Source organism: Dunckerocampus dactyliophorus, chromosome 5 (assembly GCF_027744805.1).
Source record: "Dunckerocampus dactyliophorus isolate RoL2022-P2 chromosome 5, RoL_Ddac_1.1, whole genome shotgun sequence".
Classification (NCBI taxonomy): domain Eukaryota; kingdom Metazoa; phylum Chordata; class Actinopteri; order Syngnathiformes; family Syngnathidae; genus Dunckerocampus; species Dunckerocampus dactyliophorus.
In genome coordinates, this window is record NC_072823.1 from 5,758,435 (window position 1) to 5,775,146 (window position 16,712).

A 16,712-nucleotide genomic window follows, 5' to 3' on the forward strand; every position below is an offset into this window, starting at 1 on the left:
AAACGTGTCTGGAAGAGGAAAGCTGCTTAACTTTACCGCTGAGACTTTCTCATGTGGCCACAGTCAAGAAATGTGTGAAAACAGTAAGCTTCTGAAACGTCATTTTTTTGTTTACAGTACATATATACACACACACAATATGCTAAAAATTGGAGGATGCTCGTGGGATACACTGGGATATACTGTGGCCATGCAGTGGTAGTTTCAAAGGTCCTGACAGAACCTGATGCAGTCAAACAACAATGTGTTAACCAAACAAAGAGTTCTTAAAATGAGACTGGCTGATACTAAATGGAATGAAATTGCTTGAAGTTTGTCTAAACCAGTGGTCCTCAACTGGTGAGTCGGGACCCAAAAGCCATTTTCAGTGGGTTGCGGGTCTCTTTGCCTGGGGAAAAAAAAATCATAATGTAATGACCCAATGTCTGTGAATGCTCCTCATGTTCTTGTCTGCGCTATGTCCTTGCTACGCCGCTGCGATGTGCATGCCATGTGCATGCCATGTTTCTGGGCGACGGTCAAGCTTGAGAGAGAGAGGAAGGCCATTGAGTGGAGACTTAATGTAATGTCCGTCCTACTCACAGCTGCAGATAGCTGCTTGAGAAAACTGTGCCATAAAGAGACAGCATCTCTGCAGTGCACCTCATGCTGTGTTGAAAACAGTCCTTTAAAATATAAGATATATGACAACTTTGAGTTTAAAATTCCTGTAATTTGGGTCATTGAGGCCGCACGATGGACTAATGGTTAGCATGTTGGCCACAAGTCAGGAGATCGGGAAGATATGGGTTTGAATCTCCGTTCTCTGGAGTTTGCACGTTCTCCCCGTGCGTGTGTGCGTTCTTCTCCGGGTAGTCTGGTTTCCTCCCACATGTTAGGTTAACTGGCGACTCTAAATACAGGTATGAACGTGAATGAATGGTTGTTTGTCTATATGTGCCCGGCGAATGGCTGATGACCAGTCCAGGGTGTACCCCGCCTCTCACCCAAAGTCAGCTGGGATAGGCTCCAGCATACCCGCAACCCTAGTGAGGATAAGCGGTATAGAAGATGGATGGACGGAAGGGTCATTGAGGGGTAATGGTGGGTCCCGCAGCCAAACCAGTTGAAAAGGACTGGTCTAAACAATGCTCATGCAGCTTTTGTTTTCTGCTAGAGGGTAACTGTCTATTCAAAGGGCTTCCTTTTAAATGCTAAAACCAAAGACTTGTATCAGATGCATTTATAGAAGATGTCTAGACTGAGATATTATATAGAAAGGAGGTGCTCCTCGGGTTACGTACGAGTTCCATTCCTAGACTGGGATGCAAGTCGAGTTTTTGAACCTAAATTAACTCCTTAGTCACTCACACTGTACACAGAACACATGAAGGACAAGTGCACAAGGAACCTTTCCATCTCAATAATAAGACTACTACGTTGCTTAGTTAATGATAGACGTCACAGTTGAACGGCTATGACCAAAAGTGCAACCAATAGCTTGTGATGATGTCTATCTTTACTTCCATGATGATGGCTTTTTTTCCACAGTGCACTTCCACCAGAAGAGCGTGCCTTAGGCTTGGTAGACATAATGAAGTGCAAAAAGTTCATTAATAAGCAGCGTTATTCACTCTGTGTAGCTGTGACTGAGACACACACTGTAACGTATCCATGCACGTAAATTCACCCCCTGCACGTGTTGAAACAAGTTAGTCCGGTGTTTACGGACCAAAATTAAGTAATCTAATCAATGGGGGTGCTCACGCAACCACAAAACGGAGAAAGTTGCAACGACGCAACCCGAGGACCACCTGTACTGTATATCGTAGGTGACTATTTCAAATGGTGGACTTCTTTTTAGCCAAAAGCTGAATAAGCACGAAGGCTTAAGGCAAGAGAAACATGCAATTATCCCATACAATCTTGTAGTAAACAACAATGGCAGAGATGAGACGCTAAAGGCTTTGGATATATTCATACAATTACATATAAAAACGGATTCTATTTATAAAAAATGGTGGGTAGCCATTCTGCTAGTTTCTTCATCCAACAGCGATGTTATAAATCGCAGAACACAAATATTTCACAATTGAAAAACTAAAATACATTTACAACAGCGGTAGAGGGATGATTCATTTTTTATTTACCTCATGCATTATAGGCACACGGAATGGATGAATGCCTGTTAGGCCATGCAACTGATCAACAAATAAAGCTGCAAACAAAGGTTTTGTGCATAAAAACACGTTTTGGATTTACTAAATTAGCCACTTCCTCACGGAAATCCAGTCACAATGTAATCCTGTAATCACATAATATCATGGCTTTATGACTGAAGCTGGTTCTTTAAACAACTTTTCGGCAGTGTGTTGAGGGAGGGGGTTTTGGTGGGCCGCTGTCACCATCCATAAAAGCAAGCCTAGGGAAAACACTCATCGAGTGCATGGATTTACCCTTTCACTATTTACTGGAAAGTAGTTAAGATTATAGTGTTGTGATTGGGCCACTGTACCATCAATCATTATGAATCTGACAGCTGCACTAGGTCATTCAGAAGCCAGATTCCGAAGACGAAAGCATTATAAGAAAGAAATAATAATAAATTGCTCTTGGTAATTGCTTGCCTTTTTATCATTCTGCTACAAGGCATAACTTTTAATTGTAACGCCTATCTTTTAAAAGGGGAACATAAGCTTACACTTCAGGTTATGAGTTTATTGGGAGCTGGACTTGAGTAACAAATGAGGATGGGGTTGAACCGCTAATGATATGTACCTTCTTGCAAAGCCTCACTGAAAGAAACTATATATTGTGCATAGGTTTGAATGCGAGTGTGAATGGTTGTTTGTCCATATGTGTCCTGTGACTGACTGCCAATCAGTCCAGTGTCCAAAGCAACAACTAACTAATTAGTTGATTATTACTTTGGACAATGCATTTTTTTGTTGCTTGTCAAAATAGTATTACAGTAATTGTATACAGGAAGGGGCTGCTAATACAAGATCATGATTGTGGAATTCATCACTGGATGACTTTGTTGGTTTCAGAAACAGACATTCCCTTACCTGCAACAGGTGAGTCAGCAGCTATCACGTTTATCAACAGCGTCATTCCCAGAAGCACTGCACTTTGGCCACGGTGGTCCATGTGGGTCTTTAGCACTGCCACCAAACCTACAAGCGAGACTAATCCTGCCATTATACGCTATTGCCTAGGTCAAGGCATTTCATCCAATCATCCAAAAAGACGGGTCTTGGGTGTAGATGTGCTGTTTTAGGTAGGAGTCTTCCTCTTCTTCCAGAACATGTGCTTGCCTTGCAGAACAGAAAGTGCTGTGAACGCAACAGAGAAACAATGGGAAACAAGTAGAAAGTAACGCTACTTGCTGTGGCTGCTTTAAGGTGTAGACTAACCGATGTAAACAATATTAATCTACTTGTGTTTGACAACTGTGTACATTTTATGAATTATTAAAAATACCAAGGCCTTTCTTTTGACGGAAAATGTGGATTCAGATCAAGTTTTTATCAGGCACATTGTTTTTTGTACAGCATGGCAATATAACAGTAATACAACCTCGTGTATTTAAATGTTAATAACCCCCGACATGGAACACATTGCTAGCTTACAGCTTCCATCATCACACAGTACAGCCGCTGTCCCACATCCCGTCTCATTACTCACAAAAATAACATTGCCCACCATAAAGATAAGTTAAAAAACATGAAGGGTGACCATTACTGCCAAAAGCAAGCTTTCAGCGCAAAGTAAACATGAATTTCTTTCTCTTTCCCCAGCCATTTCTCACAGGCAGCGCATAGCTGCGCATTCAGACTTACCAAAACACGGTGCAAAACTCTATTAAATCCTTTGTCTGGTTATGAAAAATATCATTGGATGGGGCAGAAAGTAGTTACATGAACCCCGGCGTGGCCACCTTCCTTTGTCGAAGTTAATTCATGAACAAAACTAACGTGCTGGCAGCGAGCATCCATTTGACACTCTTTTGATAGCAGTAACAGTGCCCCTGTCTGGAGATTGGGTTAGCCCCGCCCACTGAGAGGTCTGATTTGTACATAGCCTGTCAAACTCTGCATTTATTGGTTGAGGTATGTGTCCGTCATGATGTTTTTTTCACTGTAGGTTGGTCATATTCGACAAGCGTCCGCGGCTTCCACGGCAACGTTGTCTACAGGCGGCGATGCGCATAACACATGAGGGCACAGGGACCTGCTATATATCATGCACAGTTAGGTTTTCTACCTTACTGTTACAAATAATCATTTCAATTAGTTGCTTGCCTGATATCGTGTGTACAACGCTATTAAAACACTACGTTTCACATTTGATAACACACGTGATCACTGAATGTTGAATTGCTTGGGAAAAAAAGTCCCAACAGTTGAAATGACGTCATTCTGTCTAGAACGAAAAAAATAATGCCAACGATGCAGTGCGTGCCCCTCGTCTTGGTGCATACAGCCACCTAGTGGTGGAGTCAAGCAGCGCATTCCAAGGTGGAGATGCATAACCTCATGAGATCGAACAGTAAATGACACTGTCTGAGAGAAATTATTCCAACAATAACGTTTATTAGTACACTGACTGCATGTTTAATATTGAGATGCGGGTTCTTTTTAATATATTGAGCGTACTTGTTATTATTGTTTGGAAAAATTCATTATTTTTGGCAGAGGCGCAGCCAGGAATTCTAGGCCTCATGAAAAAAAAAAATTACGTTGGGCCCTCCCTTTTTATTTTCACCTGTTTTTTGCGTGCCGTCTGTCAGTAAAAGGCCCTTGAAATTGTCCCATAATAAGTGTGAAATTCAACATTTTAAAATACAGTCTCTACCTATGTTTATGTACATAATAATCCAAAGCAACAGGCAACAAGCTCTTGTGACTTAACAGTTTATTGTAAATCCAAGACAAAGTGTGATTACATTTCTACACATATACAATATGCATATGTGAGCATACAAACTCTCATTAATTACTCGATTCACCTCAGAGACCGAAAAAAATGATCAAAAGTAACAGTGAAAAACAAGCTATAACATAGTTGACCAGATTGCGAGCCCCTTCTCAGCCTACAGTTAGTAAAGAGGACAATCAAAATAAGTATAGTCTTCTATTCGACCAAGCTGCTTATTGTCTGGTATGATCCCCCAGTCAATTCTTGATGCCATAATTAGTTTCCCCGTATAGTCTAATAGAAATCCACTCCTTTTTTTTTTTCTTTCTACAACAAAGAGGATTAAGAGAAGCACACAATGCCATAAATGGTAACACAAGCAACTGGTTAGGGGTTAAAATTGAGCCTTCTCATTGTCATTATTACTGTATATTCATTTAAACACTCTATAAAGCCAGTAAAGTATTTAGATTAGGCTGGAGATACACACAACACTACATCAACAGAGAGAAAATAATGAGACGTCCTATCTCAATAAACAAATAATAAAAAGACAATAAAGAGCGGGAATACTGCAGCACACGAGCATCCAAACAAGGAATTGAATTATTTAGAAAACTGACAAAACACACAGGGGTTGGATGGACTCATATAAAACAATAATGTATATTATTATTATATCATTGCGTGACGCTAATCTTTCTCATATAACATCATTCTATCTTAGATATTTTTGGAGCATTATCAGGATTGTAGCTTTGGTGGTTCCACTTTTCGGCTATAAACATAGTCCATCATTTGAAATTGCAGGTCCTACAATATAGCAAATGACTGACAAAATCATATCCATATGTTCAAAGAGGCATTAGGGGAAATGGATTTGAATCAGTTTTGGTACTCTTCAATATTAATGAACTGAATCCACTAAAAAGAAAAAAAGAAAAAAAAGCAGACCTCGTTAACAAACACATACACTAATCCAGGGGTGTCCAAACTTTTTCCAGCGAGGGCCACATTCTGAAAAATGAATGGATGCAAGAGTCACTTTGATATTTTGTAGTGTAATATTAGTATAAACTTTGCATTCTTTTGGTGTTTTTTTTAAAAACATTTTACAACTTTTTACTTAAATAATCTTCGTACATTTTTTTTGTAATATTATGACTTTATTACCATAATATTGTCACTATTCCCCCAACCTAATTTTCCAAAAATTACGACTTTCATTTCATTTTGTTTCATATAATATTACGACTTCAAAAAAAGAAAGTAATTTTTTCTTTAATATTGCAACTCTGTGCAACTAAAATGACATTTTTTTCCTCATATTTTTACAAGTTAATGCTAGTAAAATAGAGACTTTTTTCTGGTTAGAATAAAAGGTTTTTTCTCTCAATATTTAGATTTTATTTTTGATTTTATTTTTTTATCGTGAAATTACAGCTGGTCTTTCCATTTCTGCTGTAGTTTTTTTAAATTATTTTTTTCCAACAATTTCAACTTTCTTCTTGTAAATTTTCTTCTAGTAATCATGACTTCCCGTCACATTATCTCATTTTCCCAAAATCACAACTTTATTTATTTGTTTCTTCTAATATTACTGTAAAAAAAAACGACTTAACTTAAAACAAATTTTTCTTATTGTGTTGTTTCCCATAATATTACGACTTAAAAAATATATATATATTTTTTAATATAGCAACTACATATGTGCTACTATCCATCCATCTATTTTCTATTCCGCTTAGTCTTATTAGGGTTGTGGGGGTATGCTGGAGCCTATCCCAGCTGACTTCAAATGAGAGGCGGGGTACATCCTGGGCTGGTCGCTAGCAGTATGTGTTACTAAAATGACATACATTTCCTCATAATATTATGAATTTATGCACGTAAAATTGCGACTATTTTTCTTATTAGAATGCAACTTTTTTTCCCTTAATATTTTGACTTTATTCTTGTAAAATTACAGCTGTTTTTTTCCATTTCTGCTGTTGTTGTTTTTTAAAGAATTTTCCAACTATTCCAACGTTCTTGTTTTAAATTTTCTTCTCGTCATTATGACTAATATTTTGACTTTATTCTTGTAACATTATGACTTTTTCCGCAATCTAATTTTCCAAAAATGACAACTTTATTCGTTGTTTTGTTTGTTTCTTCTAATATTACTGTACTAAAAAACGGAACTTAAAAAAACCTCTTTAATATTTCAACTTCATGCTACTGAAATTACATAATTTTTCCTCATAATATTACGAGTTTATGCATTTAAAATTGCAACAATTTTTCTCGTTAGAATGCGACTTTTTTCCCGTAAAATTACAGCTGTTTTTTTCCATTTCTGCTGTTTTTTGTTTTTTTTTAAATATTCCAACTATTCCAATGATCTTCTTGTAAATTTTCTTCTGGTAATTATGATTAATATTTTGACTTTATTTTGTAACATTATGACTTTTTCCGCAACCTAATTTTCCAAAAATGACAACTTTATTAGTTGTTTTCTTTGTTTCACCTAATATTACTACTTAACCAAAAAAAAACCTCTTTAATATTTTAACTTTATGCTACTAAAATGACATTAATTTTCCTCCTAATATTGTGACATTAGTCACGTAAAATGACAACGTTTCTCATTAGATTGCAACATTTTTCACTGAATATTTTCACTTTATTCTTGTAAAATTACTGCTCATCTTTCAGTTTTTGCTGTTGTTTTTTTTTTTTTTTTTTAGATTTGTTGTTAAATTATTATTACTTTCAGAATGTGCAGCGGGCCAATAAAAAACAGCAGAGGGCTGCAAATGGCCCCCGGGCCACAATTTGGACACCCCTGCACTAATCCTTACACTAGACCTGTGTTAGATGTGTCATCCCCACTGGAATGTTTACTCTCTTTTTCCTTTTAGCACATGATCAGGAGCAACATTCAATAGAATTAATTGGAGAAAGCCTTTTGTCTAATTGAAATGACACTTTAAATCTTTGGAGGTATTGTTGGTTATTTTGACAACAGTACTAGACGGGAAGGCTAGGCTCACTTTAACAACACAAAACATTTGCACACGCTATTTGAAGCACATTTTGGTAATCATAAGGTCACTCAATCTACATCGATGCTCACATTTTTGATTTTTCTCTTATAAAACACAAAACATTGGTTATCTGCAACAAAATGATAGACATAAGCATCATACACACAATGTTACGTCTTAGCTGGATATATTAATTTGAGAAAATAGACAAGCTCTAATCACAAGGATAGTGGTCGTTTTACAAGATTTCTACCAAACACGCTCTTGCTGGAGATGTAGAATTATTGCAAAATGCATGGTAATTCAATGACACATCACCTTCAGTAAAGAGAAAGCTATTTAAGATGTCAAATGTCACATATTACATTCAGGTTGTGCAGGTGTCCATGCTTTTAAAGGTATTGTTGGTCATTTTTCTACAATGGATTTCTTCCATTCTCCTCCATAGCAGACTAGTAAGAAAAGTATTTTTAAAAAAACAAAACAAAGCAAGAACAATCGTGGCATATGCATCTTTAGAGTAGATATCATTGAACTAATTTGGAGATGGGGGCCAAGCTGGAGGCGTGCCCCGTCACGCTGTGGCAATACAAAGTAAATTCATGTATAGGTGGTCCTCGGTTTATGGCTTTCCCATGAATTCATTTCAAATCTTCCATGACTACGACACTCGTTCGAGAACTGTTTGGAAGCGGTGTGTGCCTGCTCGGCCACACTGTTGATAACAGCGCTTATTTGTTCACTTTTTACATGTCACTATGTCTCCCAAGCAGCAGTGCGCCAAAGAAAAGAAAAGTCGTCGCCATTTAAAATGAACATCATAAAAAACTGTCATCGCTCTTTTGGTCCGAACAGATCGACTGTGGTGACTGTCATTAAGGATAAAGATGATTGAATGCTAATGAATGCGAGACGGGTCATGGATTCTGAGCGCTGTTACAAGACGATCTGGGAGTCCTTCCAGACTAGACTTGAATATTTAAGAAATATGATATATACCAATATTATACCATATTTTACGAAGGTTGGACATCCATAGGGGTAAAAGTAAGGAGGTTTTAAATCAGAGGTGTCCTGACTTTAGTAGTGAAAAATGCAAGGGCCACTTTGATATTTTGTAGATATGCTAAGAAGTTCTATATATTTAAAAAAAGTGCATCTCATCTCAAGTGAAACAGTGTATTATAAGTATTAACTTCAGTGTTTGCTTATTTTCTTTGTATTCTTGCTGCTGTTTTTTTATTCTTCTTAAATAATCTCGATACATTTACTTTTTGTAATATTACGACTTTATTGTCATAATATTTTGTCTTTATTCCCATAATATCATAACTGTTTCCCCAAGCTAATTTTCCAAAAAACGACCATTTGATTTTAATTTTATTTTCAGTTTGTCCTCGTAAAATTGCAGCTTATTTTCTGGTTTGAATACAACTTTTTTCTCCTTATATTTTAACTTTTGTCAAATAAAATCACAGCAAATTTTTTTTCCCAACTATTTCAACTTTCTTCTTGTAAATTTTCTTCTTGTAATTCTTATATTATAATTATTTGTCCTCATAATATTATGTTATTCTGGCTTTGTCTCGTTAAAACTTTTTTCCTCTTAATATTTTGACTTTATTGACTTTATTGTAAAATTACTGCAGATTTTTCATTTTTTGCTGTTGTTGTTGTTTTGTTTTTTTTTAGTTTTCTTGTTAAATTGTGTTTTAAGAATGTGCTGTCGACCAATAAAAAAACAGCCACGGGCCACAAATGCCCCCCGGGCCGCACTTTCAGCACGCCTGTTTTGCATTTTAATGACAGTGTCCCCTCGTATGAATGCCGAGCCTGTCTCTTTAAGAATTGCATTGTGGGAAGTTGAGTGTTGTCGTTCTGGGCTTTAGCACGAGGTTGCTTTACTCTCTCTCTTCCTTCTCTTCTGTCTGCACCGCCCATTGTCTTCTGCGTCCTGATTGGCTGTAGACCACTGTCAATCAATCTGCTTCATGCCGTTTTCTGTCATTGCCAGCAAATTTGCTGACTGTGTGAGCTGCTTGCTAACCGCCAATAAATAACAGAAGAAGCAGCAGCTAACCGGCTGTAGGACGCCATTACGGATATGTGTAATATGTTTTAACAAGGATACAAAAACACTACAGCCGAGCGGCACCAGGACGAATAGGAACGGTCATAGGAGTGAAATACGCGTGAGTCACTTAATAATTTTTTGTGTCCAACCTAGTAGATTGATCATTAAAATTCAAACGAAATTTGAACTTTCAGAGTGTTTAAACAAGAGAGAAATGTGAGAAAATGTTAATGCCTGTCTGGGAAAAGTGTATAAAGTGTATCATGAGGGTTCAACAGCCTTAAAACATATATAATAATTGTACAAAAAATTAAGTTGGCTACTTTGTGGATTTCACTTATTGCGGGCTACTTTGGGAACTTATCCCCTGTGATAAACGAGGGAACACTGTATTGTATGACTTTCACTGTTCTCTTTTATATGTCCTTCATGTGTTCTGTGCATTTTGGGAGTGACTTATGTATTCATTTAGGAATAAGTTCACATCACAGTCTAGAAACAGAACTCGTCCATAACCCAAGAACCACCTGTATGCTGTACTTGCGTATTTTAAGCACAAGCTTAAATATCCATAAAAGCATTTGTAAAGCATTTTAATATGCAATATGCAGAGTTAGTGCCTGTATGCTGTTGCTTGCGGTGAGCTGTGCTTGCACACGGTCGATCTGATCTCTTTGGTGGGACAAGTGTGTGAACAGTGAACTAAAGAGAGATGGGGTTGGGGGGGAAAGAACAGCAGTCTAGCATCCAAAATGCTAAATTCCCTTAAGCAGTGGAATGTTTCAGTAGTCTGTCTCATAACAATTTCAATGGATGTCCCTTCTGCATGTGTGCTGAGGCCGACACGGCCGCTAGTAGATGTTAAACATCAGAGTAGGATTACACAATAATGGTTGGTTAAGTATCCGAACCTCAGGCTTGCATGCTGGGGGTGTTGGAGAGTGATGGGGAAACAAGTGCCAGCATGAAATGGCGCTCTGGGACGCGGAAAAAAAGGTTTCTTTAAACAATAACCAACCCCAAGAGTGGCCTCCTCAAAATACACATATTCCATATAGCAGGGGTGTCCAAGCTTTTCCCACCGAGGGCCGCATACTGAAAAATGAAAGAAGGCAAGGGCCACTTTGATATTTTGTAAACAGATATGGGAAGACGTTATATATACTATATTATATACTATATATTTCAAGAAAAAACTGCATCTCAGCATCTCAGGTATAGGTCAAAAAGCCTCTTATTAGTATCAACTTCCATCTTTGCTCTTTTTCCCCCATTTTTGCTGGGTTTTTATTTTTTGTTTTTTTCCCAAATATTTCAACTTTCTTCCTGCAAATGTTCTTCTCATGTTATGACTATATTCCCATAATATTTCGAGTTTATTCCTATAATATTATAACTTTTTCCCAAACCATATTTTCCAAAAATTACAACTTTATTTTATTTGTCTCCTAATATCCCAACTTAAATAATACATATTTTTTCTTTAATATTTAAACTTTATGCTACTAAAATGACATTATATTTCCTGATAATATTACAATTTATTCTCGTAAAATTGTGACTTTTTTTCTCTTAATATTTTGACTTTATTCTCATAAAATTACAGCTGTTTTTTCCATTTTTGCCATTTTTTTTTTTTTTTACGGATTTTCTTCTTATAAATTTTCTCCTTGTAATATTGTGACATACGATTCAAAATTGTCCTCAACCCAATTTTCCAAAAATTACAACTTTATTTAGTTTGTTTCTCATAATATCATGGCAATTTTTCCTTCAATATTTCAACTTTATGCTACTAAAATGACGTTATTTTTCCTCATAAAATTATGACATCATTCCTATAAAATTATGACTTTTTCTCATTATATTACCACTTTTTCTCTTAATGTTTTGACTTTACGGTTGTAAAATGACTGCTGATTGTTGTTATTTTAGTTTTAGTTTTTTTATATGTGCCGCGGGCCAATACAAAAACAGCCGTGTCCCGCAAATGGCCCCCGGGCTGCACTTTGGACACCCCTGCCATATAGGGCCCCATTGGATTACTGTGCGTTGAACACACTGAATACTAAATATCGTAGTAGAAATGAGCCTGACAACAAATAAAACACACATTCTGATAGAACATCCACAAGAATTATTGCAACAATCTCTAATAAAAAAAAACAAAAACACAAAATGTACTACAGCCATGTCAAAACAAAGTTCAAGATAATGTTAAATAAAAATCACTTCAAATGCAATTACTATGGCATATACCATAAAGAGAGAAGGGAAGGCTTCCACTAAACCAGCAGGAATTCTCAGGTGGGCTACTATCTGTTTGTATCATCAGCTATAAGAAATGAAAGTTAAATAAAGCAGCAAATACAAGCAACAGCCCTATTGGTTCTCTACGTGTTTGTCCCATTCAGCTTGGTGGTGTACCGGCTCTGAACCAAGATGGCTCTTCCAGGTGTATGCCGCCCCGCGTTAAAAGTAATTTCATCCTTACTGAAAAAGGTACAGCGACAGCAAGATGTCAGATTTGAATGCGTGCATCAGCAAGGCTCCCATGCCAGCCACTCGGCCTCAGTGTTACTATCAACCTGCTCAGTGCCACCTCGCTACCATTGGAGTCCCGTTAAAGATAGAGTTGCCTTCTCTCTCTGCCTAAACAGAACCGGTGCTTTTCAACCACCACCCCACTTTCACCCCTGCCCTTCCGTACGTCACCTCTCTGCTGCGACCGAGACTACTGTAGCTCCAACCCTGCGCAATCCCTCCCAACGCAACCACGGCCACAATCACTTTCTGTCAGGCCCCTCTCGGACTAGCTTTGAAAACCACAGCGCGACCGCTAGTGTTAACTACGACTTCTTCTGCGAGCACAAAAAATATTAGGAAGCTCTTCTTGGCAACGAAACGAAAGAGAATTACATATTTTAGCTACAGACGATGCTCGCATGAGAATTTAGTCGGAAAAAGCTAATCATCTCAGTGTTTACCATACGTTCATGGGAATGTGGGCCACCACAAATACATCTGGACCGCCATAAATAGATTTGGCACAACCTAAAAAGATGGAGCAGGTACTCAAAAGTACGTAACGCTGTACTCAAGGTGCAGCGAGTGCTGCTGTGGGCCCCTCCCCCATCTAAAAGCTCTCACAGGCGGCTCCGCCTTATTTGTTTAGCCTCGGAAGAAATGTTCATGCGTAGTTCTAAACATATTTGCTTTGTTTTTCATGATTTTCACTCACTTTTTGCAAATGCGACATGGCCAATTATGCAAATTCAATGATTGCAACACCCCCCCACCATCTTGCCCCACTCACCACCAGTGCCGTCAATAGATTGCAGTCCTGTGGAAAACACTGCATCTACATCCTTTATAGGGATGTACTAAAAAGCCAAAAGGTACACATTTCTTGGGCTAATTTTGATTGAAAGTGATTATTTTTTCATTTAAACTTGATTGAAACAAGTTTGAATCAAATTGAGGATTTACATTTTTTTAAATTTTAATTTAAAACATTTTTTTTGTGAAACTGCGCCACTTAAGTGGCATACCACTGTGAGAAATAATAAATCACTTTAGGTCATAATCTGCCCAGGTTATGAATAATAATAATTTTGTGCTTAAGTACATATTTTTCTTAGGGTTAGGGTTAAGTAAGTCCAAAATGTCCAAAATTAAATATGTCTTACTTAAGTTCAGAAAGTCCAAAATTATTAAAATATTATGTTTCCGTTTTTGTGTCATAATTATTACTTTTTATTTAATTTTGACTTTTTATTTTGTAATTTTGACTTTTTATCTCATAATTAGGACTTTTTATGTCTTAAGTTTTTCTATTTATAGCAGAATTATGACTTAACGTTCGGATATTTTAATTCTTTCAGCGGCGGAAACAGGCTACCATGAATTGGCCTAATAATCAAAGAATATAGTGACATGAACAGGACGTCCATGCAGGCCACTGCTGTGACATACCTTCTCCAGGCAGCAGCCTTCTGCTCAATACAACACTGGTATTGAAACAGGAGTTCAGAACATTCAAAGAGCAATTCCCACATCCCATAAAAACTAACATTTAAAAAACATCGGCTAATCTGACACCTAGTCGACCAATACATTTAGTCAAAGGCCCATCTTTGTATTGGATAACTAAATTCTGAGTTCACATTTGCGTTTAAGGATTTATCAATGACTTTGGTAAGTACCCCTGGCAAGTTGTCTCATGCACACATAATAAAAGAGCTCTGTCATAAATCATCCTCATCTATACGGTAGTAAGCTGTCTTTAAGAGCATGCATTGCAGCAAGAGCAGAGGCTACACCTGGAAGAGAGCTACTGTATCCCCTCACAAGCCCGTCAAACCAGGACAACACGTCTTTTGTGTCTCTCCGATGTGTTGTGTGGCTTCGTGAGTAAACTGCGTTGTTACATCTGTAAGGCACTACGAGGGAACAAAACCTAAAAGAAGGTGGACTACACACATGGCTGACAGTAGCACACACCCCCCCACACACACACACACGCACACACACAATCACATTGTACATGCCTATGTTATTATAACCAGTTTGTGCAATCACATTAAAAAATAATCGGAACAAATCAATCTATTGGTATCAGGAAAGAAGGTTTCTTGGAGATCTGGAAACAAACTGGTGCAGACTGCTACATTCTATGAATGGGGCCCAGCTAAGACACCTATCGCTAAAACCGAAGTATTGAGAAACAGAAAAGGAAAATATCTATAAATACATTAGAAAAGTTTGTTGTCTTTTGTTGGTTATATTTCCAGAAGCCTCCTCGGCTCGAAGAGGTGGAGTGGAGGGAGTTGCCTCTCTTTTCTCCCGACACCAAAAGTGTGGAAATATTAAGACAGTTCAAGGCCATCGATATTTTGTTATCTTTGAAGAGCAGCAGGTTTCCGTATTTCACCTTCACCCAATTATCTTGGGATTCCGAACTTCCAGTCAGTGACCCCTACCCAGCAGCCCCCTACCCACAGTTAAGATGGGCAAATAAAAGAAAAACAAAGCAGAAATCCTCCGCTGTCTGTCCCGAAACCTCCTTGCAAAAACGAATGGGACGTTACTTTCCTCATAAAGTGAAGTGAAATCAAACAAATAAAAGCAAAACTGGCCCTTTTCAGCGAAAAACAATCGAAAGAAATCATCTTGAAATGCGACCCTCTAATCCAACCCCTTTCTTTCCCTTAAAGAGCGACTGTGAATCTTTTTTTTTCTTCTTCCTTCTGTCATGTCTTCAAGTTATATGGGACTGTTTCATGAGGATTGCAAAGTCCTCGGTCTCTGTTCATAAGCGAGGTTGAGGGGATGTAGGCTGGAGATTGGGCTAAGTATGATTGGTGTGTGTGTGGAAGCAGCAGCGCTGGGTCAGCCTCTCCAGTGTCTTCTCTAGAGGTAAGGGTACTGGTTGACCTTGGTGGGGCTCAGTGGGTATCCAGTGTAGACAGTGGAGGCAGGCGAGGCGCTGATGTAGGCCTGGTGGGCAAACTGAGCCTGGTACTGACTGTGGTGCAGGGTGGGTGAGGGCAGCACACGGTGGCCCATGCTGACCGGAACCTGGTGTACAATGCTTGGTGGGTAGCTCCCATGCTGGACTGTGTGGCGGGCCGAGCCCTGCGATGCCACTAGGTGAGCCACGGTTCCTGTGGAACCCAAAGCGGCGGGGGCGGTGTAGGTGTAGAGGTGGGGCTGGCTGGGTAGGTGTGTGGCTGCCAGGTGTGGGTGCACGTTGCCCGTGTGAGAGGGGCTGTTGTGATGGAAGGAGTATGGGGCCTGAGCAGCGATGGTGGGGGTGATGTAGGCCTGCTGGCGGCGGTGACCTCCATTTCGGTCTGCTACCATGTGCTGCTGGGCCTGGAGGTCAATGTGAAAGATGATATTAGGGAAAGAGTAGCAACTTCAAATCCTCTCATTCATTTTTAGGTTCTTTAACTTCAAATACTTCTTAAAAGCAGATTCAATTATGGAGCTGGTCCTCCCTTTCACAACCAAAACTCTGCATGGTGACGTAAACGGCAGTAACCCGACGAAAAAACTAAATAACAGTGCCTCATTTCAATGTTACCATTAATTTAGTGGCATTTAAATTAGGCAAAAATGAGGTATAGTCAGCATACAGTAATTGTACTCCATACAGCAACAGCAACACAACACTTCCTCATGATCTAGCACTAATGGAGATATGCATTCGTGGACACCAAAATTTTAAACATCAACATTACAACACAAGCAAGTAGCTGCACCAACTTCATTTTGCTCAAATAACGAACGACTCTTGCATGTACGGATTAACTAGCAAACGTCGTTGTAGCGGTAGTTTACCATCGCCATAATTTGTGCTCCAATTGTGCTGTGTACACTCCTGATCAAAGTTTTAAGACCCGCCGAACAATTTACTGTTGGATTTACTGCACTGTTGGATCTTAAGCAGGTTGTAAGTACATCTTCAAAATGCAAAAAGAAGAGATGGGAGTGAGACCAAAAAAAGTTGTGAGTAAGAAATATACAATCGTCCCTCGCATAGGATAATATTCTTTTATTAACTTGTTAGCTGAGTGAGTAAATAGTTATTACAAATAGGCTTTAGAGAAATTGTTTTATTGATTGATTTATTAACTAATTGCCTTAATGTAAATATATTATAGAAATAACTGTTTTATCGATTAATCTCTTAATTGCGTGAGTTT

At 38.3% G+C, this 16,712-nt stretch overlaps 2 protein-coding genes across 8 annotated transcripts in view; both read right to left on the minus strand.

Annotated features, from left to right (window-relative positions):
- The window catches only part of si:ch211-1e14.1 (UPF0606 protein KIAA1549), a 39,258-nt gene extending 35,236 nt beyond the window's left edge, over positions 1–4,022 (minus strand). For 3 of the 4 annotated variants that reach the window (XM_054777195.1, XM_054777194.1, XM_054777191.1), the window contains exons 1-2: positions 3,822–4,021; positions 3,048–3,314 (exon numbers count right to left, since the gene is read on the minus strand). In XM_054777195.1, the coding sequence (XP_054633170.1) occupies positions 3,048–3,180 (133 nt within the window). In that variant the 5' untranslated portion in view covers positions 3,181–3,314; positions 3,822–4,021. Of the gene's footprint in view, positions 1–3,047; positions 3,315–3,821 lie in introns of all 4 variants that reach the window. The other variant, XM_054777193.1, reaches the window with a different exon arrangement.
- A 3,583-nt stretch (positions 4,023–7,605) lies between these two features.
- hipk2 (homeodomain interacting protein kinase 2) overlaps positions 7,606–16,712 on the minus strand; it is a 113,166-nt gene continuing 104,059 nt past the window's right edge. For all 4 annotated transcript variants that reach the window (XM_054777431.1, XM_054777430.1, XM_054777429.1 and 1 more), the window contains exon 15: positions 7,606–15,879. In XM_054777431.1, the coding sequence (XP_054633406.1) occupies positions 15,415–15,879 (465 nt within the window). In that variant the 3' untranslated portion in view covers positions 7,606–15,414. The remainder of the gene's footprint in view (positions 15,880–16,712) is intronic.